The sequence below is a fragment of the Cyprinodon tularosa genome, unplaced genomic scaffold (genome assembly GCF_016077235.1).
Source record: "Cyprinodon tularosa strain WSP-4 unplaced genomic scaffold, ASM1607723v1 ctg17, whole genome shotgun sequence".
In the NCBI taxonomy this organism is placed as follows: domain Eukaryota; kingdom Metazoa; phylum Chordata; class Actinopteri; order Cyprinodontiformes; family Cyprinodontidae; genus Cyprinodon; species Cyprinodon tularosa.
In genome coordinates this window covers 495,706-523,623 of record NW_024038531.1, presented here as the reverse complement: position 1 = coordinate 523,623, position 27,918 = coordinate 495,706, and the positions used below count along the sequence as shown (strand labels likewise).

Below are 27,918 nucleotides of genomic sequence, written 5' to 3'. Positions count from 1 at the left end.
CTGTAGATGCTGTTCATCGATGCCTGCAGTGATGGAGTCCACCTGCTGTCAGCTGGCTGACCTTGACCGCGTGCTGTGCAGTGAGTTGTGCATTACCATTGCTTGTTGTGCCAAGAGGAAGGTGTTTTAAAGGTGGCTAGGCTGTTCCTGAAGGACCGTCCTGTGGTGACATTGGAGTCTCCAGTAAACACATTTCAGTAATAAAGCCCAGAAAAACATGGTGAGGGAGAGCACAGACCTTAAGGTAACCTTCCTGTTGTGGAAATGGGGAATCAAGCTAAGAAATATAACCTATCTCTGGAGACTGGACCTGTTGTGGTAGCCTGTGGCTAAGGGATCCTTTGCTGCATAGATTATGTTGAGTTATAAGAAGTGTCATTAATAAGAGGCTTGAGTAGGGAGAAAGTCAAAAAAGTAAGTTTAAAACATGGACGTTTGCTTTAGAGACGGGGTAAATTGATGACTTAGTACCTGCAAACATAACTTACATGTCGCTAATCTCCCTGCTTAGCGTGTTTCTGCACCTTGTTATCATGACAGATTGATGCCACTGACCTTCTTTCAGAGTGTTTTGGGCGGACAGTAGAGCCTAGCTTATAGGTGGTGAAATGAAAAAGAACTGAAACAGCATTAGGCTTTAACTTGCTATCCAATCGGCCACTAGTTTACCAGACTCAAAAGTCTGCTGCTTTACATGAGCCTCATTTGCGCTGCCATTTTGAAACCATGCCGACATCGGTCCAAGCACGGTAACTGAGATAACTGTTGAGTGTAAATGGCACACAAAACTGAACCGGACCGTCCCAGACACAACCAAACCACGCTAAACTAGTACTAGTTCATCAGTAGGGCTCGGCGCAGTTCAGTTGTGCCTCGGATCTCAGATAAGAGTGGGAGCCGGATGTGCCGTTAATGCACATCAGTAAGTTGCTTGTCAACCGCCGCAAAACAGAAGAAGAGAAGAACTGTAAACAACATTCGAAATCTTCTCAACTCTACATTTTTTAAAATGGCTTCAAAAGAGCATGGTGCGACTTGGAGTGACGCCAAGACTGAGGTTCTTATTGGAATTTGGGCGGAAGACGCTATCCAGGCGATGTAGGTCGGCACAGATGGTTTTCAGAGGGTAGTGTAAATGGGGCTATAATCTCCACAGCAGGTGTCCTTTGAAGTAGCAGGGATAATCCGAACCCTTGCACTGAAACTACCTTTTCTCTCCTTATTAGGGCCTTATTAAATGGACTTAAAAGCCTTTGTAATGTTATTTAGACAGTTGAGTCTTCCGTCATACCCATTTCTTAAGTGTTTTACAGTTGTGAGGTATCAACACTATATCCAATGTATTCAACTCCTAGCTGAACCATAAGGAATCCTGCTTGAGCAATGCATCATGGTGGAGCTCTTGCCAAAAAATTACAGAAAACATTTATTTTCTTTCAAGTTTATGCTTTTCACATTTGTAATAATAATAATAATAAAAGTAAGACAAATTCTCATTAATTTATTTAGTTTGGTTAACCCTTTCATTTCCACTTTAAGTCACAGTGAGATGTAAGACCACAGATTCGGAGCCAGGACCAAAGATTCCTTAATAAAAAAGTTTCCTTTTTATTAAAGCAGTATTTAATAATAATTTAATAGAATATTTTGCCATTTGTGTAAAGGAAAGATTCTCTTGATATGAGATAAAACTTAATTTATAGTTGATCAGTGAGACCAATGAACATCAGATTAATTCATTATTCGATAACCTGTACCATTACTCATAGTCTGATTCAATTGATGCAAAATGTAGGGCTGGGCGATAATTCAATAACGATATATATCGATCGATAGACGTGTGGCGCAATAGAAAAAAAGAGGGTCGATAAAAGTTCGATAAAAAAGAAACGCAGTTTTCCTTCCTTCTCATTGTAGCCTAGCATGTAGGTTTATGCTGGTCACTGCTTCCTCCCAACCAATCACAATCGCGGACCCAGGCATGCCTTCACAAAGCGCCGCCCTCTCAAACCACAACACAGAGCACATGTCGCAGCACGGAGAGGCGGAGGAAATTGTTTCACAGAAGGGTTTTTGTAGTTCGGCAGTCTGGCAGTATTTCGGTCATGGCAAGTCGGACCAAAAACAAACCACAGTCATCTGTAAAATGTGTCGGGAACCAGTGAAAATTAAGTCTGATAACACAACCAACTTTTTTTTTTTATTTTTTTTTTTTATCATCTCAGCCGCTCACACCCGCAGGAGTACGAGCTGTGTAGGCCCCGGTGCGGCTCTCCTCCGAGGAATCTTCGGGAATTTCGGGAATATATATATATATTTTCAGTTCTGGGCAGTTTCCCACGTAGTTCGAAAAATGAGAAAAATGCTGAGGGGCCAGAAACTTCAAAGTAATAACTCAGGTTAAAGCAGGAAACGGGGGCGGCGGCGGCGGTGGGGGGACATTTATTTATTTGTTATATTTATTTTGGTCACTTTTCTGGTCACTTTAGCTTATTCTTTGTCAGTATTTAATAACATAACTCAGGTCTCTTAAGTTATTTTTCTTTAAAACAATTCTGTTATGGTTAAAAAAGTTGGTTAAATAAAGATTTAATTGGAAGTCTGTGTTTGTGTTTTTTATTAAAATTAAATCATTTAGCAATATTATAAAAAGTCCAGGCAGAGCTGCACATAAAATATGGTTTCAAATCTTTTCAATAATTATCGATATCGATCAATATGCATTTTTTTTTTATCGATAAGCTTTTTTTCTATATCGCCCAGCCCTGAAAAAATGTATGTAAATTTCTCACTTGAGATTTTGCTGTAAATAACAATAAATAGAACATCTTCCTTTCTATTTCTTAATAATGGATAGCCTTCAGGAAAGAATAACATTCAGCCTATGTTACTTAAGAGTTTTTATAGGGAGACTAGCGGATTTCTATTGTCTGAAAAAGCAGAGAAAGACTTAAATCCTTACGAATCTTCAGATCTACTCTTGCCATCATGCTCAGTTTATCCAAATGCTGACCTCAAGCAGCATTCCAATGTTTCAAAATAGACAGAGCTATAATTTAAAGAACCCATCTAGAAAGCTTCACCCCATTCAGTGGTAAAATGTTACAGCAGTGTTGTATCATCCTCCTCTAAATGCTGACCTGTCATTCCTCAGAAAGAGGCGGAAAATAAGGCTACAGACCGACCTGCAACTGGGCAGTAAGATATGCTGAGAGCAGAAAAAGCCTGCATTTATCCAGCAGCAGGGATCTGACTCCAGTCAGGCTCACCGCCATACACATGAAGGTACAGGGCTTTCTTTGAGCATCAACTCCAAACCTTTCAGAGCTACTCTAGCGTAATTTCATGGAGAAAAAAAAAAAGCTACGCAGTATTAAAACTCTTAGTGTGTTGATGCAAACCAAATATGGAGGAGAAAAAAAAATCAAAGTCACCACAGAAAATATCCTGCAAATGGAACATTCCTGGGTTAGCCATAATGTTACTACCTCATTCCCAGAAAGAGCCCAGCTATCATGTAAACAGGATACAGAATATGAAGTTAATAGCCCGGCAGAACTACTCAACTCAACATCCCATGAAAGCAGCCCCTGTTTTCCTTTTGGACTTCCACTGAATAGAATAATGCCTCCATGAGACGGGCAGAATACAGAGAACCTCTGGTGCCCTTTTAATAATGCATTCTTGGTTACATCCTGTCCATCCATTTTGGTACCATTTTGTTTTCAAGCTCCTTCACCCCCTTAAGCCATTCGTTCTTCCTAAAGTAACAGTCACATAAATCTGACCTCTCAGTCTCTATTACAGTGGAGTGATGGCTGCTTTCCAGACAGGCAATCTCAGGACACCCCCCCTTTCTCTGATCCGAACCACTGAACCAAAGCTCTTAGGTATGAGGGAGGAATATTCAACATCAATGTTTCAGACAACTTTAGCTAAGAGGGTCAACACTGAGGTAACTCATGCTCAGAAGTTGGCAGCTAAAAGGCTAATAAATATCAGAGGAATCCTTTGTAACACATACTGATGCATCTCCACTGATCTATCAAAAGCATGGCTAAACTGTAAATTTAAAGGAGACCTTAGAAAATAAAACTGGAAAGGAACTACAGCAATTGCATTCCATAAATCATCTGAAACCAAGACAAGAAAAACAATACATGTGGTATTCTTCCAAGCAGGATTAAAAAGAGGTACTTTAAAAGAAGCAGTTTTGTATTGTCCTTCCTTTATCTGGAGATCCATCATGGTACATCATTTCACATCAAGTAGAAAAATAAATGAAACAGTATCTGGCATCTCCTAAACACACTTTGTACCAGACATGTACAAATTATTTGTCTTGTTTAAACCCGAGTTAATCTCTTTTATCTTGAATTGCACTGAAGAGGGACATCCCAGGGGACATACTAACATGTGCCCAGAACAGTACAGTGACAGCAGTACCTTTACTCTGCACTGTCTCTCTGCAAAAACACATACCTAGGCACTTTTTTCTGCAGACTGGCTCAAACACTGTGTCAAACATTCGAGTTCCAAGGGTTTGACAGGCAAACAAACACTAACTTAAAGCTTAAACTAAATCATATCCAGATAAATGGTAAATGGCCTGTATTTATATAGAGCTTTTTCCAGTCAGGAGATTTGACCAAAGTGCTTTAAACTGAATTCAGTCATTCACACACTAAGACACTGATGGTAGCAAGCTACATTGTAGCCACTGCTGCCATGGGGCTCACTGACGCGAGGCTGCCGTACACTGGCGCCACTGGGCACTCCCACCACCATCAGTTAATTACATCTACAATCAAGTTAAATCTAAAGGTTTAGTTTACTGAAAATAAAACATTCTCCACTGAAGTCCTTTACAAGTTGTAGGATAAAAGTTTCTTTATGTTGAGAGTGATCTAGTCTGCCTGAACGAATCCATCCATCCATTTTCCGTCATGCTTTACCCGGCTGGGGTCATGAGGGGTGCTGGTGCCTACCTCCAGCTGTCAATGGGCGAGAGGCGGGGTACACCCTGGACAGGTCGCCAGTCTATCGCAGTGCTGGAAAAATCCAATCTGTTGGATTATATTGGCCCGACATCCTATCATGTGGAGTTCCCCAATGGCGGACGAGGACGAAACTTAATAGTGGGATATGTAGTCAAACAGAAAATCCTTATTTGAAAGTCTTAAAGTCAAAGTAAGGATCTATATTGTCTAGAAGAGACACAGAGACTACCATTTCTGTAATAATAGCCAAGCTAATTCTGCTTGTTGCTACTTTGGGATTTTGTGACAGCAGTTGAAAATGTCAACGCGTGATAATTTTTTTTTAGCTGAAACCAGATTTCCAGCAACTGCTCTTAGTAGAGGAATCCTATTCTTATACCAAGCAACTAACAACTACCTGCAGCAGGAAACTAGGAAGCAATAACTTTAATAATGGTCTAAAGGTCTAAAACGTATTACAGTTCCACAGGAAAAATTGTAAATTAAGCAAAATCAGGTCAAATCCTCACAAAACTTACTTAACTCAAGTTAATCCCAATGTAAAACTGGATTTAGGACTTTCTAATAATGTGTCCTAAAAACCAATAATTAAAGCACAACAGTATCACTGAAGATGAAAGCCTTTATGCCCAACGCCCTTAGAACCGACCCCTTTGCGGCTAATTAAAGAAATACAGTAAATATACATTTTATAGCAGTTATATAGCAGCTTCATGGTAATGAGCATAATCCAGCTTCTTCAGACCGTCTCGCCTATTCCCACCTCTCAAACGGACCGCTGTCTGGGCTTAAACACAGCTCTGTTTGCCATCCCTTCTCAAACACGTGGTCAAATAAAGCAAATGGAAAATACGGCCGTTATGGCTCAATTCATTCCTCTTTCATGTTGCTGAAACTTGCTTTGCAAAGTCCTTACCTCCAATTTTAAGGTTCTTTGCGTGGTGGCTTATCATGAAAGTGATTATAAATGAAGAGCCGCCCCCCGCTGATATGGTCGGAGCCCCAGAGTCTGTTGCCTTTAGGCTGTTGAGCTCTCTTGGAGACTCAATACCAGATGGCAGGTTCAAGTGCTGCTGCTGCTGCAAGCATTACTGCTTCTCTCAGGGATCTGGGCAGGATTTAGATTCCCTTTAAGAATACTAAAGCTGTTGAAGAATGCAAAACTTTAACAGAGAGAAGGTAGAGTATGCATACCCATCAAAATAAGAGAAAGGAAAGATATAAAGTCTTCATTTTTGATTCATTTACAATAAAATCTGAACAGCGGACTTTCTGTATATTAATCCCCATCTACTCTGACATCCACAATAAACTCTGATGCTCTGATTTAAAAATCAAATTGTGTTGTAACTCAGTAACTAGTAGGGGTGGGTATTGGCAAAGAAGTCACGATTCGATTCGAATCACGATTCACATGCCACGATGCGATTCTATCACGATGTATCACGATACTTGAAATATTGCGATGCATTGCGATATTTTCACTGAACACTGTAAGAAAAAGATGCAGCTGACTGAAAGCAACTGAATTCATACATAGCTGTATTTATTGAAATGACTTTTGGAGGTGTTGCCATGAAAACAAATACTGGACAGAAATATTACTATTACTGGCGTGGACACACTGACAAAAAGATCTTAGGATTCATCAAACTTAAAATAACAAAATGAGGATAATCAGTGCCGTTTACATGGCCTCAGTGGTCCTTTAAACCAATTAAATCAAAACATTCAAATGTATGACATTTCCCCTTTTGCAAATTGCGTGCATCATATCAATTTCGTTTTTAGCTTCTTTGTTTTTAAAGCCACAATGCATCCAAGCATCTGACTTGAAATGTGATGGAGCCGGGGGGCGAATTTTCTCAGTCTCCTCCATATTTTGTTTACGAATGACTCGTCTCAGTATCCCACGGCCGGACATGCTTGTGACACAAAGCAGCAGGCCTCAACACATTCGCAGCGACATCTGCTGGACTGGAAGTTGTATTCCGATTGGTTTGATTGATGTGCGCCAACCATTAATGTATTTTATTTGTTCATTTTTTTTTTATAATAATCGATTCTTGCCTTCAAGAATCGATTCAGTAGATCACAAAAATTAGAATCACGATTCATCGATTTGACGATTATTTTGCACACCCTTAGTAACTAGGATTGTCAAAAGAATCCATAGTCTGAAAAGTATTGATACTCAAAAGCTGGATCTAGATACAATGCTAATTTGACATGCTATCGATACTAAACACAAGCAATGTTTTTGTTATCATTATTTTAAAATTTCAGATAATTTGTAAATGAAAATAAGACCTCAAAATATTGTCAAATTACGTTATACATGTGGATTATATTTAATATTTATTTGTACGCTTATTTAACTAATACAATCTCTGATTCTGTTGAGAAAGTATCTGGTATTTTGATATTGAAACAGGTATAGCTTTCATGTTATTAAGTACATTTTTATGGTTTAAATTTTTTTGGCATCAAAAATGGTATTGAGTATTGAATATTTTCCTGGGTATCTAAATAAGAGTTTGAAATTTGAGCCTCATGACAACCCTATAGCTGTTCTTTGAAGGCCTGATGTATATTACAGACCAACAGCATCACTAAGACAAAGGGTTAAAGGTGATGAGAAAGAAGGGTTAGGTTATAATAATTCATCCCAAGATGATCATCTCACAGAACACTGCGTCATTGAGCAGAGAGCTAGAAGAAAGGGAAATTTGGCCAAAATGCTAAAAACTTTGTGGTGTAAAACTAACCTTGTACATCACTATGATAATAAAAAAAGGGTTGTGGCAGCATTTTGAAAAGAGAGGTGTTCGGCATGTATGAAACTGTACCCAAGGTAATCTTGGTAGAAAGCCTGTTACAGGTAGCAGGTTCTAAATATTACTGAAAGTTTGTAGAAAGACTTGATACTGACCTACACAGCTGCTCTCCATCCAAACCTGAATCAGTGAGGGTTTGCTCCCATTTGGAAATGTGTTAAGATATTAAATATGTATCCATAAATGACTTGCTGCTGTAATTTTAGAGGAGATTAAATAAAGGTAGATGCCAAATTTAACAGATTTGTATTTGTATATATTTTTAAATCTATGCTAACCAAATCTAAAAAGGTATGAATACCTTTCTAGAGCACTGCAGGTAAATTCAACAGTTATAACCCTACATGAGTCATCTGCAGAGACCCAGAGCCAACAAGGAGGCAGTCATATTCTGAGGTTACCACGGCAGACGCACAGCCTAACTGAGTCTGAGCGGGGTGATCCTTAGACATGGGATGAGTTTTTATATAATATATATAAATCTTAAGAAAAGCCCCCAATAACACTGCCTACCTTGGGAAAATTGACTGAGAAATATTTCCATAAAATCGCAGTTTAGAAATTTTCAAAATGTCTCTGAGGAAGAAATGTAAATTTGCCTTGGTAGAAAGAGTTCAAATATTGATTTTATTTTCTCCCTGAAATGGATTACCAGACAGCTCAACAGCAGCCGCAGAAACATTACGTCTCTGATCGAACCTTTTCAAATGAAAAAACAAATCTCTTTAGAGCGAAAGAATGGGAGTATATATACATACATATATATACATTTATATATATATATATATATATATGGTTCTTCCATGCTTTGCATTTCATCATCCAATTTTGTTGAACAATTTTTTTTTTTTAGAAAGATTTTTGTAATATAAGCTGAGGTTTGCATAGAAGAAAATTATATTTATAATGTTGTTTTCCATTGCAAAGTTGTGCTTTGTAAGCAATTACAAAGCATTAACGCTGGCTTCCAATTTGCAGCAAGGAACAGGGCAGCTCTATAAGCACTTCACTCATCTAAGGACTGAAGCTCTTTCTTGGAATCTAAATCGACAAAACTTTTCAATATAGGACCACAAAAATTTTCTTTAGAGCACAGTTTGGTATCTTAAATACTTTATTTTGTTTCCAAAACAGAATAAAAAATAGCAGTTTCAATGCCTTTTTTACGGTCTTTAAATGGGAACTAGTAAATATATTAGTTACCACTGAATGGGAGCAAAAGACGGTCAACTACCCCCCATCTTGAGGGTGCTTCTATCTTATGACAGCTCTATTATTAATCCAAACACAGGCATGAAGAGTAAAAAATACTAAATTGATTTTGCAAATCAGAGCAATTTTCTTTAGTAGTTTAAAAAGCTACTAAATTGATTAATTGCAAATTAATTGCACATTTTACTTTCTAATTCTGAATTAGGAAGTCAAATGTGCAAATGTAGTCCTTTCTACAGCATATGAAGAACTATATCTCCTTATCTGTAACTTTTGGTAATATATGCATGTATTGTTGTGTGATTCTGGGTAATCTACTGAAAAAATGAGGGAAGGAGAATGTTAATTTTATTTAATTAACATGTAAATCACAAAAAGGAAGAAAAACAAAAGACACAGTTCACCAGTTTCCAAGAAAATGGATAAAGCACATGCTATACTTTTCGAGATGGTGTAAAAACCCTTTTAATCAGTTGCTTTTGTGAAAGCAGAAAAGCAAAAACAAAACAAAAGCGCTATGTAATTCCCACTCATATTCAAAAGCATGAATAGAAACAAAAACCATGTGTATATCATTTAAGGATGAGTGAGGGTAAGCACACATGGACGAAAAGAAAAACATCTAAATTAGCATCATCTTGCTCATCATTCACTGTTTTTTGCAAAATACAATAAGGTCAGGAATAACCTAGTATTCAAAGATACGTTTTGAGAAAAAACTTCCACTAATGTGAGCGTTTTACTATGTGGAAGCCTAGAGACGTTTGTAAAGAGTCAGATGTGGATGCTTGTGACCAGGGAGCCATTAGGCCACACAGCGTGTCACTGTAATCAATAGAGAACATAGACTTGGGAGAAAACCTTCAGCACTAAACAGTTTTACAGCGGGACGCTGCCAACAGAAAACGCTGTGCAGAGATGAGATGGCCGTGGTTATAGACGCGTCTGGTTGATGTTCCCAACGTATACCTCTGTTAAGAATCCAAGCTGGGTTCTACCTCCCAAACACCAACTAACTGCTGGTGAAACGCGGAAACATCAGGTGTTCCAACATGGGGTTAACCCTTGATAGGGCGCTCAGTGAAATACTTTGAAAATCCAAATTTCAAGTCAATGTTATTGGAATCCATGACAAGACCTTATTACCTTTGTAACATTTTGATGGAAAAAATGAATGTCAATAATACCAGCAAACGCCAATTTACAGTACCCGAATATCTTAGGAAAAATAACAAAAATAAGTGCTTCTATAAGAAATTCATGAAAAACACTCTGAATGTGAAAGAAACACTTTTTTTTTTGGTACAACATAACCTTAGAGGCATTCATGCTGATAGGCACTTACATTTTCTTACTTTATAAACCTAAATATAATTGTTAACTAGGCTTATTAACTTTTTAACTTTTCAATAAGCTTTTTACCTTTTTTCTTTACTTGTTCTGTTTTTTCAACTTAATTTGTAGTAGGTAATATATCATTCAAGGGCTCATCTAATTGGTCAAATGCCATAATAAGACGTACAGCCATATAGCAGTTATCTTTGCTGAATGGCTGGATATAGATCTTGTGCTTCTAGATCCCACTGAGGGACGGAGAGGACTCCATTTGTAAGGCAAGTGATCAAAAATGGTAACTTGACCTATAAAGGGTTAAATGTTACATGTAAAAACCTCAGTGAAAAATTAAAAGTTGGATAAAGATTTCTAGGTCAGAAATGTTTTACCTTGTAGCAGATATAAACACTGTTCATACAAATCAATATTATAGATATCTACTCAATAGAACAAAATCACAGAAATATTTTCAGAAACAAATCATGGCAGCAACTGCAAATCAATTAATCTGTCAATTGTTTTTTGATTAATCAATCAATAATCGGATAGCCAAAGGTTCCTTAAAGAAGATTTTGTATTAAATTAAACCAGATGAAACTAAAACTTTTCCACTTGAGGAGTTCTGGATAGAGCATATTGGTAGACGTAAAAGTTCTTTTTATCTTAAATGCAAAATGTTAACATATTTTTTTTATAATCTTGGTATAATTATTGCTCTAAGTGGGTCGCTCCGTCACCTAAAGGCATGTTTTAGTCTCTATACTCTAAGGATTTATCTATTACTAATTAGTTAATGATTATTTCAATAATCGATTAATCATTAATCCAATTAATTATTTCAGCCCTAAAACAAATGCAAAACATGCTCTTATCTTGCACTTTTTATTCATATTTACTTGACTGAGTATTTTTCTATGCTGCTAACCATTAAAATGTTTACTACCAGATGAAAGAAACAATATAAAACGAATTCTTTAATCCAGAGAGAGGGCCTGACCGAAATGAGAGACAGACTACGATCCAGTTAATAGAAAGAAGAAAAAAAAACTCAAGCTGTTAAACATTAGTCAACATGTTTTCTGCCAAAAAGAAAACCCATGCACATATACAGCCTCCAAAAACATATCTCTGCTGCCAGTATGAAATGGTTCCCTCTGACTAGCTCGGTTTAACTAACTACAAACAGCCGCCTGCCAAAGCTTTAAAGTAGACAGCTCTCGTTCGAGTACAGAACTTGGCTCACAGGAAATCTGAAGCGTCTCCTACCTATCCGTCAGCTCAGCTTTGAGCTGTCAGGTGACAACAGCCGAGTAGAATAGCGATGGGCAGGCAGAGTCAGTTAATAGCTTCTATTTGTGACACAAAGATGAATAAATAATGCCGCTCAGCATTCTCCTGGCACATTTGGTTTTTGCAGGCTCTAGAGCAACTCAACAGAATCATTAAGAAAATGCTTTTGACGGGCTAAAGTGCATCGCTTTGATAAAAACACAAGATTAATAGTTTGTGTATCCATTAGGACATTAGAGATGCTATTCAGGCTTTCAAAAGGCAGAGGAAACGTTTGTCTCTGCAGTGAGGTTAGCTCTAACAATGCCAAAAAGGCAGAGCGGTGTCCACTCACAAGCATTAACGCTCGTTTAAAGATGTGGTTAGACTGAAGAAATCAGAAAGCAGAGCTTAATTTATGTTTTTTTTTCTTCCATTTGGCCGTTTCTCTCCTCTTCGGCACAGAGAAACCCACTCAGTAACCTCAAACAGTCATGCAACCACCAATTAAAACTTTCTCCAAAGTTTCCACATCTCTTCATCTAACAAAGCACTGCTTTGACCAAAATCTTTATTCATTTTGCAGCACTACATTCTTATACCAAAGCTTAGCTCAAGATTCGGATGTTAAAACTTTAAAACGAATCTCTGTGACGGATCTTAGCAAAGTGCCTCCCTCCCCTCCCAGCATTAAAGGCAATCTAGAGACGCTGTGCCAGTTGATCAGGGGGGGACTGCAGCAGTGTGGAGGTCCTGATGGACTTTTCTCCCCCTCCCATTGGTCAGTGTGTTTGTGTATGTGTGTGTGTGTGTTTGTGTGTGTGTGTGTGGGGGGGGGTGGCACAGAACCTCTGTTTGATTCAAAGCATGTTTGTGCTTCTAGACGGGTAGAAACGGAGCTCCGTCTGTGCAGGAGCACCAACATGCATGTAGGGGGGAATGAAAATCATTCAAACAGAGAAGGATAAGAAGTATGGCTTGTTTTTTTTCGCCAGAATCGATTCCATTTTGATCCAAACAGTTCTAAATCGATCCATTTCAATCCGATCTGTTTTTGCAACAATGAAAGTGGTTCAACTGTGTTTCAAAAACACCCATGTATATAATTTTTTCCTGTCATTTTAACACAAAGTGCAAACTTGTAAATCAGACGGTTTAAACTTAAGATGTGAACAAAACTGTCTAAAAAGTGCAAACTTGTTTGTGAAAAGTGAAAAAGCGAAGCCTCACTCGAGCAGGCAGACGTGACACAGCAGACATGCATGAGCTGCATGATCTTCTCTGCACAAACCATATTTGCAGCGTTGTCTGCAACAACTACAGGGTGTCTGCTGGTCAGTCAACCTATGGGGTATATTTGCAGCCGCCTGGCTTGAAGTTGTCGTGGTGATCTGTAGCACGAGATGCGAGGCGCCACTCATTATCAGCGTAGTGGGAAGTCACCTTAATGTCACACATCCAGCACATTATCTTTAGCTGTTTTAAATCCAAAACGGTTCCAGACTTCAGTTGGGACAGCTTGCTGAGCGGTGTTACTTAGGTCGGCATTTGCACACGCCTGCTCATTTGAATGTGAACGTTACTCACATCACTATAAAACTAATCAACCTCATTCCCTACACATCGATTTTGCAAAAATGTAAAGGAATCGATCCAAAATCTATTTTTTAACCCAGCCCTAATATGAAGTAGACAATGCAGTGCAAGATTTTCACAGTTCTATAACTATCACTTTAAAATAATAGTTTATCTGGATTAAAACACAAAAAGTTATATATCCTGATGCATTTAATCATTCAAGCTTCAAATAAAGTAAGAAGCACTTTACGGAAAAGCAAACTCTTACAGGAGGGTTAGATTTACATTTTGACTTCATGGTTGCTCTTCAAAGAGAGCTATATTTCTAGACTCTCCACAGGACATCCATACATTAAGTATAATTAGCGGTGCATTAAAAAGACATGGAAAAGTATAACCATGAGACCCATCTTTATCAAGGCTTGGCTTTCATGAGCTTCAGGAAGGCGGTGATTACATTACGAGCGTACAAAACAACAGCTAAATAAATAAACAAGAAAAGGGGGAGGAAAGGGGAAAGCTGTGGGACATCTGAGTTAAATTTACCGTGACTATAAACAGAGGAAGCTGGAGAACAGAATAAAGCAGAGTAAGCAGGTTAATGGCAGAGTTCAAAAACATCATCCTCGCTTAATTAGATCCTGGGAGTCCAGAGGAAAATGTCCCACATTATGTTAAAAAAAAAAGACCTACTTATGGAGATTTGGGAGTAAATGACACAGAAACACCACAACACAAGCAAACATCTGGCATTTATGGAGCAGAAATAGCCCAGTCTACTCTACACTGAAGGTCGATCATGATGCACTGATGCAGCCTCTCAGAACCAGGAGGTGAAAACATGCAACATCTTCCAGCACAGATCAGCAGTCATTCCCACAAACTTCCATTCAAACCAGAAATGACAGAGCAGATCTTTTTATGAACATCTAGCCTCATAAATCAGATCACTCCACACCAAAAAGCAGGAGGAAAAGAAGAATAGCAGCAACAGAGGCTGCCCTGCTCTTACATTGCGGTGTCAAGCAGCTGGTGAACGCCTGAGTCAAGCATTCAGCTCGGCGGTATAACTTAGAACTAGATAACAGAGATGCGCACATTAATGTCCCGAAGCGCTGCGGGCGCACAGAGCCTGCAGCAGGGTGGCAATTACTGTACACCTCCCGATATCAACACAACAAGAAGAAACAGAACGAAAACAGCTGATAAAACTTGGAAAAAAGAAATATGTACCCGTGTACTGCAAGAGAAACATTTTCCACGGAAGACGATGCGCGAGTCCTTGTCGGTCCTTTGCAGCAGGACGAAGTGTTGGAGGAATAAAAAAAAGGAATCCTTGAATGGAGCCGGGCTCTTCTCTCTGTCAGTCCGCTCTGCTCCGCTCGGCAGACTGGACTGCAATGAGAGCAGCCAGTCGAAGCGGGACCTTTTTTTTGTGACTACGGCAGGAGAGCCCGCCCTCTCGACGCGCCCGGTTCGCCGGCGGTAGCCGAACAGTTCGCTTGGGGCGCTCGAAAACGATCAGGCGACGCTGCCGCCGCTGGAAAATGATTCGCTCCTAATCTACAGATAAAAGAAGGAGACGGTGAAGAGCAAAGGAATGACTCGACCCTTCCCCAGACTCAGCACAGCCCTGCTCCTTAGGACCCATGATCATTTTAACATGAAGTATTTGTATAAAGGGGGCAAAAAAAAAGGGGGTCTCTATTTGTCCAAAACTTATGGCCGTTTTTCACGTCATTCATTCAAAAGTTTGCCAGCTGGAAAAACCTTATAAATGACAATTACTGTGAAAAATGCTAAACGTGAAGACTGTGATAACACTTATACACACGCACACACCCACACACACTCATACATTATATATATATATATATATATATATATATATATATATATATATATATATATATATATATATATATATATATATATATATATATATATAAAAAAAAACTAAATCAGGATTTTATTAAATTAGTGTTATATATTATTATGGCTATATGAAAGCTCACATCACCATGGGCAAGATTGCTGACTTAGTTATCCAGATAGGGACTTATAATCCCCCGCAAGTGGATGCCAACAAAATGTCATTCCTTATGATGTTGCTGACCAGAGAGTGCTGTATCCAACATACTGAATGAAAGTTGAGTGGAAGGAAAAAGTGTGGTTAAAGAAGACTTCTTTGAGAACATTCCAATCAGAAATTAACAAAAACTTGCAACCTCTGGCAATTCATAAATCACAAGTAGGACAAATTAGGTCCCAAGCAAGTTTTATTAACTAAAAAAAAAGGTGCTACAGAACTATGGGAGGTATCCTGTTGCACCAATCATATGGTCTATATCGAAAATTTGTGTTAAGTTCTTCAAATGTTTTTAGGTGAATGTTAAAGGTTTTTCAGCTTATTAAACACATATAATGAAAGTAACTTAGTTTTTACTGTCCTCAGTTTAGCCAAACATTTTGGTTAATACTGGTTTGAGTATTAATGAAAGACATAATTTGGTGGCATAAAAGAAAACCGGCTTTAGCTTTACAGAATGAATATAGAACTGATATATTTTTTATTAGTAACATGCACCATTACACATTAAAAACTTACACATAAAAATTAAAAACCTGAGGCTCGTGTATTAAATCAATACATTTTAAAGGCATAAACATTTTATTTATTCAATATCTAAGATTAACTTGGTTTGTTTTTGGTTTGCTAAGAGCACCAATATTATTTCTATATCAGAAAAAGGAGAGACTTTGTTTTTCTATTTACATTCTTCAGAGTCTGAAGTTTACACACACTGAACACTGTGCTTCATTCATGTTTCAAGCAGAACCATGAGGCCGGTCTCAAGGTGACAGAGCCTTCTCTGTGGCAGAAGCCAGACTCTGGAAAACTCTGTCCATAAATATTACATATGCAGCAACACTGAAACATTTAAACCTCTTCTGAAGACACTTATTGGATGGACTTTTAGCAGATGTTAATTTTAACTATTTCCTCTAAACAGCTTCAGTTATTGTTGTTTTAGTTGTTTTAATAACTCTCTGGAATTGTTTATTTATCTTTTATATTTCACTTGCATTGTTAGTTGTCCAGCATGAGGAGTTGGAAATGTGCAATATAAATAAACTTCCCCTTTAATAATTAGGGATTAGTTCATTCTGAACATTTGAGTTAAATGGAGCCAAAACTGCAGATTAATTTTAAGGCAACACCTAAAACATTGCACATGCCAAATATCATGCCAAAATTAAAAAGAAATCCATGAAGATAAAAAGGTGGAAACCATGTAAATCAACCCCAGAACAAAAGAGACAAGGTGTCATTTTCTAAAGTGAAACAAACCCTGTGTGACATTGGCTGAAAGTCCACTCAAAAAGGAAGAAGCCGTAGCTTCAAAAGAAAGATGGAAGCCATAATTCATGCATCAAATGCATTCAGCACCAAAAAGCCGGATATATTTAAAATGCCTATCTTCCATTTGTGAAGCACAGGGGCGGTACCATCATGATGTGTGGGTGTTTGCTGCAGGATGGACTGGTTCCCTTCATAATATAGGGGATTATGCATATGGAAATGCACATGCACAACCCTGTACCCACTACCAAGGGGGAACGCTTGTTAAACGTGTGCAAGAGCATGAACGAGCCCATTTCTCCTCGTGCACACTCTGTTTAAATGTAGCCGTTTTCATCGCTCATACAAGCTCCCTGTGTCCGAACGTCCGCCCTAACCCCTAAATCCTTTAATCACTATATAGAGCGGAGACTATTTAGTTGACTTTATAGCAAACTCAGTTAACTGACTGTTTGGACAGATGATCACTACTATTTGCTCCCCGTAACTCCTCCTCCACTGTCGGGTAACGACAGGGGGACGCTGTGACAGCAAATCCCATAATGCTTTGCGAGGAGAGCTCTGCGTGCAAAGCATTCTGGGATATATCTGCCTCATCTGGGGCCTTTCTTTACTTCTCATACACTTCGTAGTCAATTTTTCTAACTGCCATTTTTAAAGAATCGCAGTTAGAAAGGTGAGCTTCAATAACTCGCTGAAACAGTTGCTCACCATGGATACTGTATACGCATGAAAGTGCGCATGCGCAGAAAAAGATAGCTAACTTGGGACGAGCACGTAGGATGGCCTTAGTAAGACTTATCGCCAGAATGATTGACAGAACAATTAGATGATCCACCCAGTAATTCAATTCAATTCAATTCAATTCAATTCAATTCCGTTTATTTATATAGCACCAAATTCACAACACATGTCATCTCAAGGCACTTTACAGTTCAACCAGATCATACAGTCAAATTGATACAAAGTTTTCTATCTAAGGAAAACCAGTTGATTGTATTGACTCATTTACTCAAATACAATCCCTCACACTAAGCATGCTTGTAGCGACAGTGGAGAGGAAAAACTCCCTTTTAACAGGAAGAAACCTCCAGCAGAACCAGGCTCAGTGTGAGCCTAAAAGATCATCCTCTATACCTTTAAGTAAAAAAAAAACATGGAAATACTGAAACAATGTCTCCAGACATCAGCAAACATTGTAAAGCTGGAGCACAAATAAAGATCTGCATAGCCGACCCCCTTAAAAGAAAGACATTTTAGTTACAGATAGGGTTTTATCAGGAATACAAAGTAAACTAGAGAGAGCAAAGCCTGGTGCAAACTTTAGCATCATCTCAAAACAAAGCCAGAAACTCACTGTTAGTACCATATACATTTGAATTACAGCACCTGATGAGATAGTTTACCTCAAATGTACAGAGTCGCCTTTCTTACCTCTTTAATCATCAACGCTCTAATAATAGAATCTGTATTTAGTCATTTCTAATTTTATATCAAAGTATTTTCATGAACATTAATATCTTCCTCACTCAAACTTCTATGCTCTGCTGTTTTCATACTGTGAACAACACACACACAAAAAAATGAACAAGCTTCATCAACGCTCAGTCAAAAGATTAATTACACCAGAAAAATAGCACAGCAAATGCTATTATGCTTCCATAATTAGGCCCTAGCTGTGTACAGAGACATGCAAAATACCAATGAGAATGCTATCTCGTGTATCAGCCTGGCGGTCAGCTGGTTCCTTTATTCCTGCTTCAGAAACGGCTTCTGGAGAGATGGCGACTCCTTAATGTGAATAGCTCATTAAATATCGAATGTCAACTGAATGTCAAATACTTTCACACTTGTCATTTTGGTATTTACTTCAACAACATAAATACACCAAACAGTGTTTCTATCAAATATACGTTATATACTGTACCTTAGGTACGGTCAACTATATAACATAGGTTCATGTCTGTGTCAAAAACACATGTTCAGACTTTAAAATGATTTTATACAACATGAAAATACAAAAACTGAAGGGGACCAAAGGGATGGTGGCTGATGCAGTTGAATTTTCCTTTTTACCAATACCTGCTGGTACATACCAATATCATGGGTACCAGCATCATAGCCTTACATTCATGTAGCAAAGCATCACAGTGTCCTCTCCTGCCCTGGAAGCATCAGCAACAGACATCACTAAATCAGTGCCTGGAGGCAAGTGTCTCCACCTGATAAGGCTGTTGCCTACTGGGCCCCACAAAGCTTACCTCAACCTCCAATAAAAGCTATATATCTTAATGCACACCAAGAAAAGGTCACTAGTATGCTATGGGTCAGAATAATTAGGGTTTGCACAGTAAAACAACAGTAACTTTGAAATTATTCCTGTGTTAAACAAAAAAGCCTTGTGTTACGAGAGCATAGCTCAGACTTTGTCCTATTTGACCATAAAATATAATGTTGGTTAAATTAACACCAAGTGTAATACCATCTGAAATGTTACTTTTCAAAAACTACTTATAATCTGACAAATGAGCCTCATTGGAGCACAAAGAGTTTATTGATTACAATCATATTAATAATACCTATGCTTGTTTTATATGAAAGTTATCGTTACAGTATTTGGACAGTTCTTTCACTTCTTTCTCGATGCATGCCTTCTATATGATGTTGCTGGATAGAACTGCTCACAACCGGTTCATTTTTTGTTTTCATTAAATCCTGCTCACCTAAATTATTCGATCTGGTAGAATTTCATACCTCCCAATTAATGTTTAAAGTGAGAAATAATCAACTAGCTGTTAAAAACATTTTGTTTAGAGAGACGTCAGGTATACCTACAGGGATAATGTTAATTTCAAAATCTTGCGTGCTCGAACAAACATGAAAACAATGTGCTTTACGATAAATGGTGGAAAAGTATGTGACTAACTCTGTGTTAAAGCAAATTACAAACATGAGACTGTATAAAAAACGGCTCAAACTAGATTTCTTAAAAATATATGAGATGAAGGAACGATGATTAACATCAATGGGTTCTCTTCGTTACTGTAGATGTGTGTATACCTACTTTTGCAATCGCTGTGGTTATGTGGGGAATGGCTAATTATTGTATCAAAGATACAATGTGCATATGTATGTCCATAAGTACCATAAACTAATTTATTTGTTCAATTAATTGACTGTTGGAGTATGGACTCATGAATAAAGAAGGATAGGGAAGATTGTTGGGCTTAAGGACGGTAGGAAGGAGAAGGGGTATAATTAAATTAGTTTCACTTCTTTATACCACTTTATACCACTAAAATATACATGTAAGGTACTCATTCAAATGTGATGTATAATTAATTATATTTGTGTTAAATTTGAAATTTTAAAGGATTGTCTGAAATAGTTATTCATTCATGCAGCTTGAACTCTTTAATTTTTCATTCTTCACAAAAGCATTTAGATATGAAGCACCGTGACACTAGCTATGTTTTAGATGTAGTTTCCCTATCTGACTGTTTCTGATCGTGTCAGAAAGATCTGGCACCTTAAAGTTGTTTTTAGGACCTGATTCTCTCTCTTCCCCTAGTTCCCTGTTAATAACACAGGCATCTCTGTAGATGATCTAACCCACGGCGCATATGTCTTCTAGTATGGAAAGCCAGAAAACAAGTGATGCTTCATGTGTCCTTGATTCGATCTCAATTTGTTGTTTGAGCTTTATGAGTCAAATGTTTGTGGTTTCAAGGTTCCTCACATGCAAACAGCTTGTTTAAAATTCATGAGTATTAAGCCCTTTTGGTCAGCATTGTTTGTCTGGTCTAGCTTCTCACTGGCTGCAAGCACCGGCAGTTTCTCCCAGTATTTCTGAGAAAAGAACATTTTGCTGAGACATTTACTTTCACCTTTTAACTACAGCTTTATTATTGATAACCTAAAAGACAAAAAATTAAGAACCCATTAAAACTAGTCATTTACATAAGTTTATGATGATTTCCTCAGTTTTACGGTAATATTGCTAAAGAATTGGATGTAAAGATGCCTACCTTTATTTATTAAACATTTTGTTCTGGCAATTGAAATAAAAAAAGTATATTTCATTTATAGCTACTGAATTCCTCATTAACTTACACTTTATTATTCATAGCACATAATATAACAATACTGTTTAAGAATGTTCCACTTATTACAACTTAGAGAGCAAATTCATGTTAAAATTTACCAACCAATTTTTTTTTTTTTAACAGGAAACACAAAATAGTAGGTACTGTAGCAAACGCATGCAATAGAGCCAGCAGGTGGCTGCAGTTTTATCGACTGTAAATCCCAAGACTTAATTAGTGAAAAGTCAAACTTGGAAGTAGGATTTAGTGTAATTTTACCAGGGAAGGGTGCAGTTGTTAGCACTGTTGCTTTGCAGCAAGAAGGTCCTGGGTTTGAAACCTGGCCTGGAGTCTTTCCTCATGGAGGTTTAATATTCTCTCCTCGCAAGCATGGTCTCTATCTGACAACCCCTCCCACAGCCCATAAATGTGACTTTAAGGTCAACCGGTTACTCTAATCTGCCCTTATGCGTGAGTGTGTACATGCATGATTAATTATCCTGTGTGTCTCTGTGTTGTCAAGCACTGTGACATGGGTATACCCCACCTCTCACTCGATGGAGACAGGAAACAGTCTTCCTATGATCCTACAGGAACAGGCAGGTATAGATAATGGATACTAATATAGTTCTCCACAGAGAAAAGCCATACATCCTGTGTAGATCACCATGACAGTTATTTATGTAGGATTTAGTCAGTAAAATGGGACAAGAAATATTTTTTCACTCCAGTTTGCTCAAGTGATGTGGGATGTATATCTTTCTTTCTGCCACTCCTTATGTATCCCATGTATAGAGGCCAATTTATGCTTCTGACGCATAGCCTCTGCAATCGACAAGTCCCCGCACAGAGGTTCTGCAACCGTCGTCCCGCATCTCAAAAAAATCGTGACTACGCATCGGACAGTCGCAAGCCCACGCTACCTCAAGGAGAAGTGCGCTGACAAAAAGCAGCTGTGATTCCAGCCGTTCCGGCTGTCTGTGTGGTCGTCCCTCTCGATTCGTTGCCAGGGCACGGGAGAACCCGAGGAACAACTACAACTACAATGAACAACCACAATGAAAAACTATGACGAAAGGTTAATTGGTCGTTTTTCCAACTCTATTAACAGAACCTGTTCCTTTTCGGTGTCTAGCAACTCTAGATCCATCTCAATGACTGTGATATCTTACAGACGCGCCGTTGTTGTTTTGGAAAATAAACACTCCTGCCGGCACCGCCGAAGTTCTCGTGACTATCTGCCGAAGTTCTCACGAGTTCTTGATAGGCTCCCCCCTTGCCGTTGGCGGGAAACTGCTTTGCATCCCTAGAAATTCCAGACCGACGGTGCAGAAGCATACCAGCTAAACTGATTCACAACCAGACCCAAGCAACATTTGATGTGTGCCGTTGCAGAAGTATAATCTGCCCTTAGCACTGCACTTTCTTTAACTTTAATGCTCGCTAGTCAATCTCCACTGCCCTTGCTGCCGCATTCTGACACTTACTGGCAGTTTCAACATCTACTAAACCCAATGGCATTTAAACATTTTCTTTCATGGACAGATTAATTCTAAACACCTGGAACTTATAACGACCTTTCATATCTTGTCAGTAAAGTTTCCAAAAAATAGTGAACTACTGTCCTAACATTATACATCCAAATGAGAATGTTCAGTGAAATTGAATTATTTTACAGTATTTTACAGTTCACTGTAAAGGCCTTATTCTCTTCTATCAGAATAAATAGTTTACACTCACCACTCACAACCTCACAGAGCCTAAGAAATGGAAGATGAATAAATTCAACCACAACCGTTAATGTGTTTATGTGAGTGACCTTTTCATTTCTTAACTGGTAACAATCTGAAAACTGTGATAACACTTCAGATTCAATGCTTTGTAGAACCATCCTATGCTACATTACTCCCGAAACACTAACTATTTGGCATGGAATGGGTTTTTTTATGCTTGCAGCGGCTGGAGCGAGTTGAAGCGAAAGGAGCTGAAAACACTCTCTGCAACTGGTCCTCCATACTTGCAAACCAGGATAGATCAGCGTCGGAGCATCTAAATCTGCCATAAGTGGTGCATTTTGGGCTCAAATGTACAAGTCCAAGAAACGTAATGGCCGCCACTATATGGCCGTGACATAAAAGGAACTAAAGTTTTTTGCCCTTACTTTTTGACAAAGATTCTTCAGTTTTGTTAGATCAGATGAAGAGAATCTGTGAACATTTTCCAGTCTTGAAACAGGTTCTTAATTTGATTTATTCCTACAATTTAAGTTCATCATTCCTGAATAAATATGCTTTGATCTAAACCTTCCAATAAGAGCATTAGCAGTATGTTTAACTGAGGTTATTCGAGTCCTGATTGAAAACCTGCCTTTAGCAGGTTTTAGCAAAATAAAAGCAAACATAAAGTATCCTTCCTGTGCGTTTCCTCGTTCTGGAGAAATGTAAAAAAATTAAACTGCAGGCAAAAGATTGAAAAAATAAATAAAATAAAAAAACTGTGGAGAAGCATCGCTTGTCTTTATTTCTTATTGAACACCCTGTATCAGAACTCCTGCCAACTTTCATAGAAAGCCTCAACTTTAAAATCCAATCTGACAGAGTTTCCTGAAAACTCACTCAGTCGGAACTGAATTGTTTAGAGGCAGGTAACCCAACAGCATAATGTGTTTTATAAAGAATCTGCTGCAATCTGGATATTTGGAATCAACTCAGAAACCGGATACTGAAATATGGGCACCTGGGTTCCTCCAACCATTTGGATCGCATCCTAGCCTTTGAAAAATATTGGATGATTAAACTACTTGCTTCACAAGCTAAAATAGGTCAGGGGAAATAACACAGAACATGATGTACAGAAACTTTGGACAGATTAAACAACCAGTCATCAAAAGACAAACACTTTGCAATCAACCAGGATTTTTAAAAGATTTATTTAGTGTTTATGGTCATGAAAATAACCCCACTAAACATTAAACTTCAACCTTTTTGTCTTGTTGCTGTGCTTTTAAGACCCAAAACAGCTTGTCATAAAATAAAGTGAATGTTTTCCAGGCAAAATTCAATTACCCCTGTGTGGTAGATATACTGACTATCTTAAACAATTCTAGTTAACGCCTCTAGGGGGAGCCAGCTACCTATGTTTAGGCAGGACTGTGGGGAAACAGGCAGTAGAGAGAGAGCGCCCGCTACGTCTAGAGGCATGTTCAGTTGTTCTGTGAATATAAGTAAATAAAGGGCACGAAGCCAAAGAAACAACCTGGTGTGATGATTGCTACAGCCACCGTAGGATATCACACAATTGGCGACGAGGATTTCAAGGATTGGAATTTCCCAGATGAGTCACGGAGAAGCGAGCTCCAGTGAATTCAACAGCGCCGAGGCTGAGGAGGTTTCCTTGCCGCACCGGGCTCCACCAGCACCTCCACCGCGGCAAGTAAAGATGGCGGCGGTGATCGGATCGGTAACCCCTTTTGATAATGCGACTCAGTCTTGGGAAGAGTATAGTGAAATGCTGGACTTTTTCTTTGAAGCTAACGATATTAAGGAGCCAGAAAGACGGAAAGCTGTGCTTTTAAGTAGTGTGGGTGCAACTACTTATAGCTTGCTGAGGAATTTAGTCAGCCCTGAATTACCAAAAGCAAAAACGTATTATCAGCTCACTGCTGAGCTAAAAAAGCACTTCAACCCCACACCAAGTGAAATTGTGCAAAGATTTAAATTTAATTCACGCATACGGAAGAGCAGCGAGTCAATAGCTGAGTATGTGGCTGAATTGAGGAAATTAGCCCTACATTGTGACTACAAAGATGCACTGTCAGAAATGTTACGGGACAGATTGGTGTGTGGAGTAAATGATGATCGAATGCAAAGGCGACTTTTATCTGAAACAAAATTAACTTTTGAGAAGGCTTTGGATTTATGCCAGGCGATGGAATCAGCTTCGAAAGATGTAAAAGAAATGCAGGGGAAGCTAGTCGAGGACTCTGCGCTGCATGCACGTGTACCAAAGACTAAAGTAAGTGTCCACAAAGTATCTGCTGAAAAAAGGCAACGCAAATTCCCTAGTTGTTATCGCTGCAAAGGCCAGCACAATGCCGCTGAATGCAAGTTTGCCACTGAACTGTGTCATAATTGTGGCAAGAGGGGGCACATTAAGAAAGCTTGTAGATCGAAGGCGGGCAATTTACATGTGCAGAAGGCAACGTTCAGAGGGCACAAAGGAGAAAGCAGGGGCCCAGGGAAGGAACAGAGAGCGAATCAACTTAGAGGGGAGGGAGAAAGTGATACAGAGGACACAAGTTTTCACACAATTTACAGCATGTCAGAAGAGCTGACCAAGGTCGCGCCCATCACACGCACCATAAATCTAAACGGAATGCAAGTAACGTTTGAAATGGACACTGGCTGTGGAGTAACCATACTAAGCAAACAGCAGTACACACAACTGTGGAAGAAAACAGACACTGCAGAATTAAAGCCCTGCTCGCTAAAACTAAAAACATACACAGGAGAGAAGTTAGGAGTGCTGGGCATGACACAAGTGAAAGTGCAACATGAAAACAAAGAAAAGACCTTGCCTGTAGTAGTAGTGGGGGGTGAAGGACCAAATCTACTAGGGCGAAACTGGATAAAAGAGTTAGCCATGTTGGATCAGTGGGTGAATAAGGTAGAATTCCAGCCCAAGGTGCAGCTCGAGGGGATCCTCGAAAGACATGCAGAGGTGTTCAAAGAAGGGTTGGGACAGCTAAAAGGGGTCACAGCGAAGATTACTGTAGAAAAGGAGGCCCAACCACGATTCTTCAAACCCAGACCGGTACCTTATGCAGTTAAACCAATGGTTGAAAGCGAGCTACAGAGGCTCCTGGAAGACAAAATAATCGAACCAGTGCAGGTTGCAGAGTGGGCGGCGCCCATAGTCCCAGTGCGGAAACCGGATGGCTCCATTAGAATCTGTGGGGATTATAAACTCACTGTCAATAGAGCATCACGGGTGGATCAGTATCCAATTCCCAAAGTGGAGGACCTTTTCGCACAGCTAAACGGGGGGCAGCACTTCACAAAATTAGACATGAGTCATGCATACCAACAGATCGTATTAGATGAAGAGTCCAGGAAGTATGTAACGATTAATACACACAAAGGCTTGTATACCTACACACGCTTACCATTTGGAGTAGCTTCCAGTCCTGCTATATTCCAGAGAACTATGGAGGGCATCTTAGGTGGGATTCCAAATGTTGCCATTTATTTGGACGACATACTTTGTACAGGACCAAATGAACAAGAACACCTGAAAACAGTGGAAGAAGTACTTCAAAGATTGGAGAAAAGCGGCCTAAGGTTGAAAAGAAGCAAGTGTGAGTTCATGGGAAAAGAGGTGACGTTCCTAGGCCACAAGATCAATGCTAGTGGTTTACACCCTCTGACAGAGAAAGTAGAAGCCATTGCAGAGGCACCTGAGCCACAAAATGTTACGGAGTTAAAAGCTTATTTGGGCTTGTTGAACTATTACCATAGGTTCCTCCCAAAGCTCTCCACGCTGCTGGCACCGCTACATATCCTGCTGAAGAAAGAAGAAAAATGGTCCTGGGGGCCCAAGCAGCAGAAAGCATTTGAAGAGTCCAAAGTACTACTTCAGTCCTGTAGTGTGTTAGTACACTATGACTCAAACAAACCTCTCATCTTAGCGTGTGATGCATCACCCTACGGTGTGGGAGCTGTACTCTCTCATCGTATGGCGGATGGCTCAGAAAGACCCATAGGGTTTGTCTCCAGAACTCTTAGTGCAGCTGAAAAGAACTACTCCCAGTTGGACAAGGAAGGCCTTGCTGTAGTTTTCGGAGTAAAAAAATTCCATAAATACCTGTATGGGAGGCAGTTCACAATAGTGACTGATCACAAGCCACTAATTTCACTTTTTAGTGAGATGAGAGCCATACCCCAGATGACATCTCCTAGGATTCAGAGATGGGCAGTCACATTAGCAGCGTATGAATACACCATCATCTACAAGGTGGGTAGGGACCATAGGAACGCTGATGCACTAAGTAGGCTACCTTTGGATAGAGGAAGTGAAAACACGCCTGAGGAGGAGGAGAGAGTGCTGTTGTTTGAGGACATTGGCGTGCCACTGGTGAACGCACAGCAAATTAAGAAGTGGACAGACAAAGACCCTGTGCTAGCAAGAGTGCGTGAATACATCTTGAGAGGCTGGCCAAAGGTGAACAGTCCCGAGTTCATTCCATACGCCCGACGCCAGGATGAGCTCAGCACCCAAGAAGGATGTATCCTGTGGGGAGGACGCGTTGTGGTTCCACCACCTGGACGCAATGCTTTACTGAAGCAACTACACCAAGCACACCCAGGCATCACCCGAATGAAAGGGTTGGCCAGAAGTTACATGTGGTGGCCAAACATCGATGCAGAGGTGGAAAAGCTTGTGAAGACATGTACGACATGCCAGGAAAACCGGAACAGTCCTCCAGTGGCCCCATTACATCCTTGGGAAGTTCCTGATAAACCATGGAGGAGAATCCACATTGATTATGCGGGTCCATGGATGGGAAGAATGTTCCTGATTCTAGTGGATGCATACTCAAAGTGGATCGATGCATATTTTGTGAGTAGCTCTACATCTACAGTTACCATTGAATGTCTTAGAAAGAGTTTCAGTCAACATGGAATACCAGAAATCATAGTGTCAGATAATGGTACCTGTTTTACGAGTGAACAATTCCAAGAGTTTGCTGAAAAGAACGGCATACGTCACATCACGACGGCGCCCTACCATCCCTCTTCTAATGGCTTAGCTGAGAGGGCTGTACAGACATTCAAGTCACTCATGAAGAAGATGGCAGGAGACTCTATGGAAACTAAAATGTCCCGAGCTCTGTTTAGCTATCGCATAACACCCCAATCTACTACTGGCAAATCACCAGCTGAGTTGTTGTGTGGTAGGAAGTTGAGGTCAACTCTTGACTTAATTCATCCAGACTTTAGAAACAGAGTACATGATAAACAAGAGAAACAAAAAAGTTATCATGACATGCATGCTCGAGTGAGAATACTTGGAGAAGGAGACTTGGTCTACACCCGCAACTTTGGCTCAGGACCAGCCTGGGTACCAGGAGAAATAACAGAGAAAACAGGCCCTGTGTCATTCCAAGTTACCTTAGGTAATGGACAAGTTGTGAGAAGACACATCGACCAAGTACGTGGCAGAAGCTCCACCCCACTGGT

At 39.4% G+C, this 27,918-nt stretch overlaps 1 protein-coding gene across 3 annotated transcripts in view; it reads right to left on the bottom strand.

The window, feature by feature from the left end:
* The window catches only part of enox2 (ecto-NOX disulfide-thiol exchanger 2), a 321,929-nt gene that overhangs the window by 213,891 nt on the left and 80,120 nt on the right, over nt 1-27,918 (bottom strand). Inside the window, exon 1 of one of the 3 annotated variants that reach the window (XM_038281358.1) lies at nt 14,465-14,746. The exons of the other annotated variants lie outside the window; for them this stretch is intronic. Within the exon in view, the coding sequence (XP_038137286.1) occupies nt 14,465-14,486 (22 nt within the window). The 5' untranslated portion in view covers nt 14,487-14,746. Of the gene's footprint in view, nt 1-14,464; nt 14,747-27,918 lie in introns of those variants that run through there. 3 annotated transcript variants of the gene reach the window in all.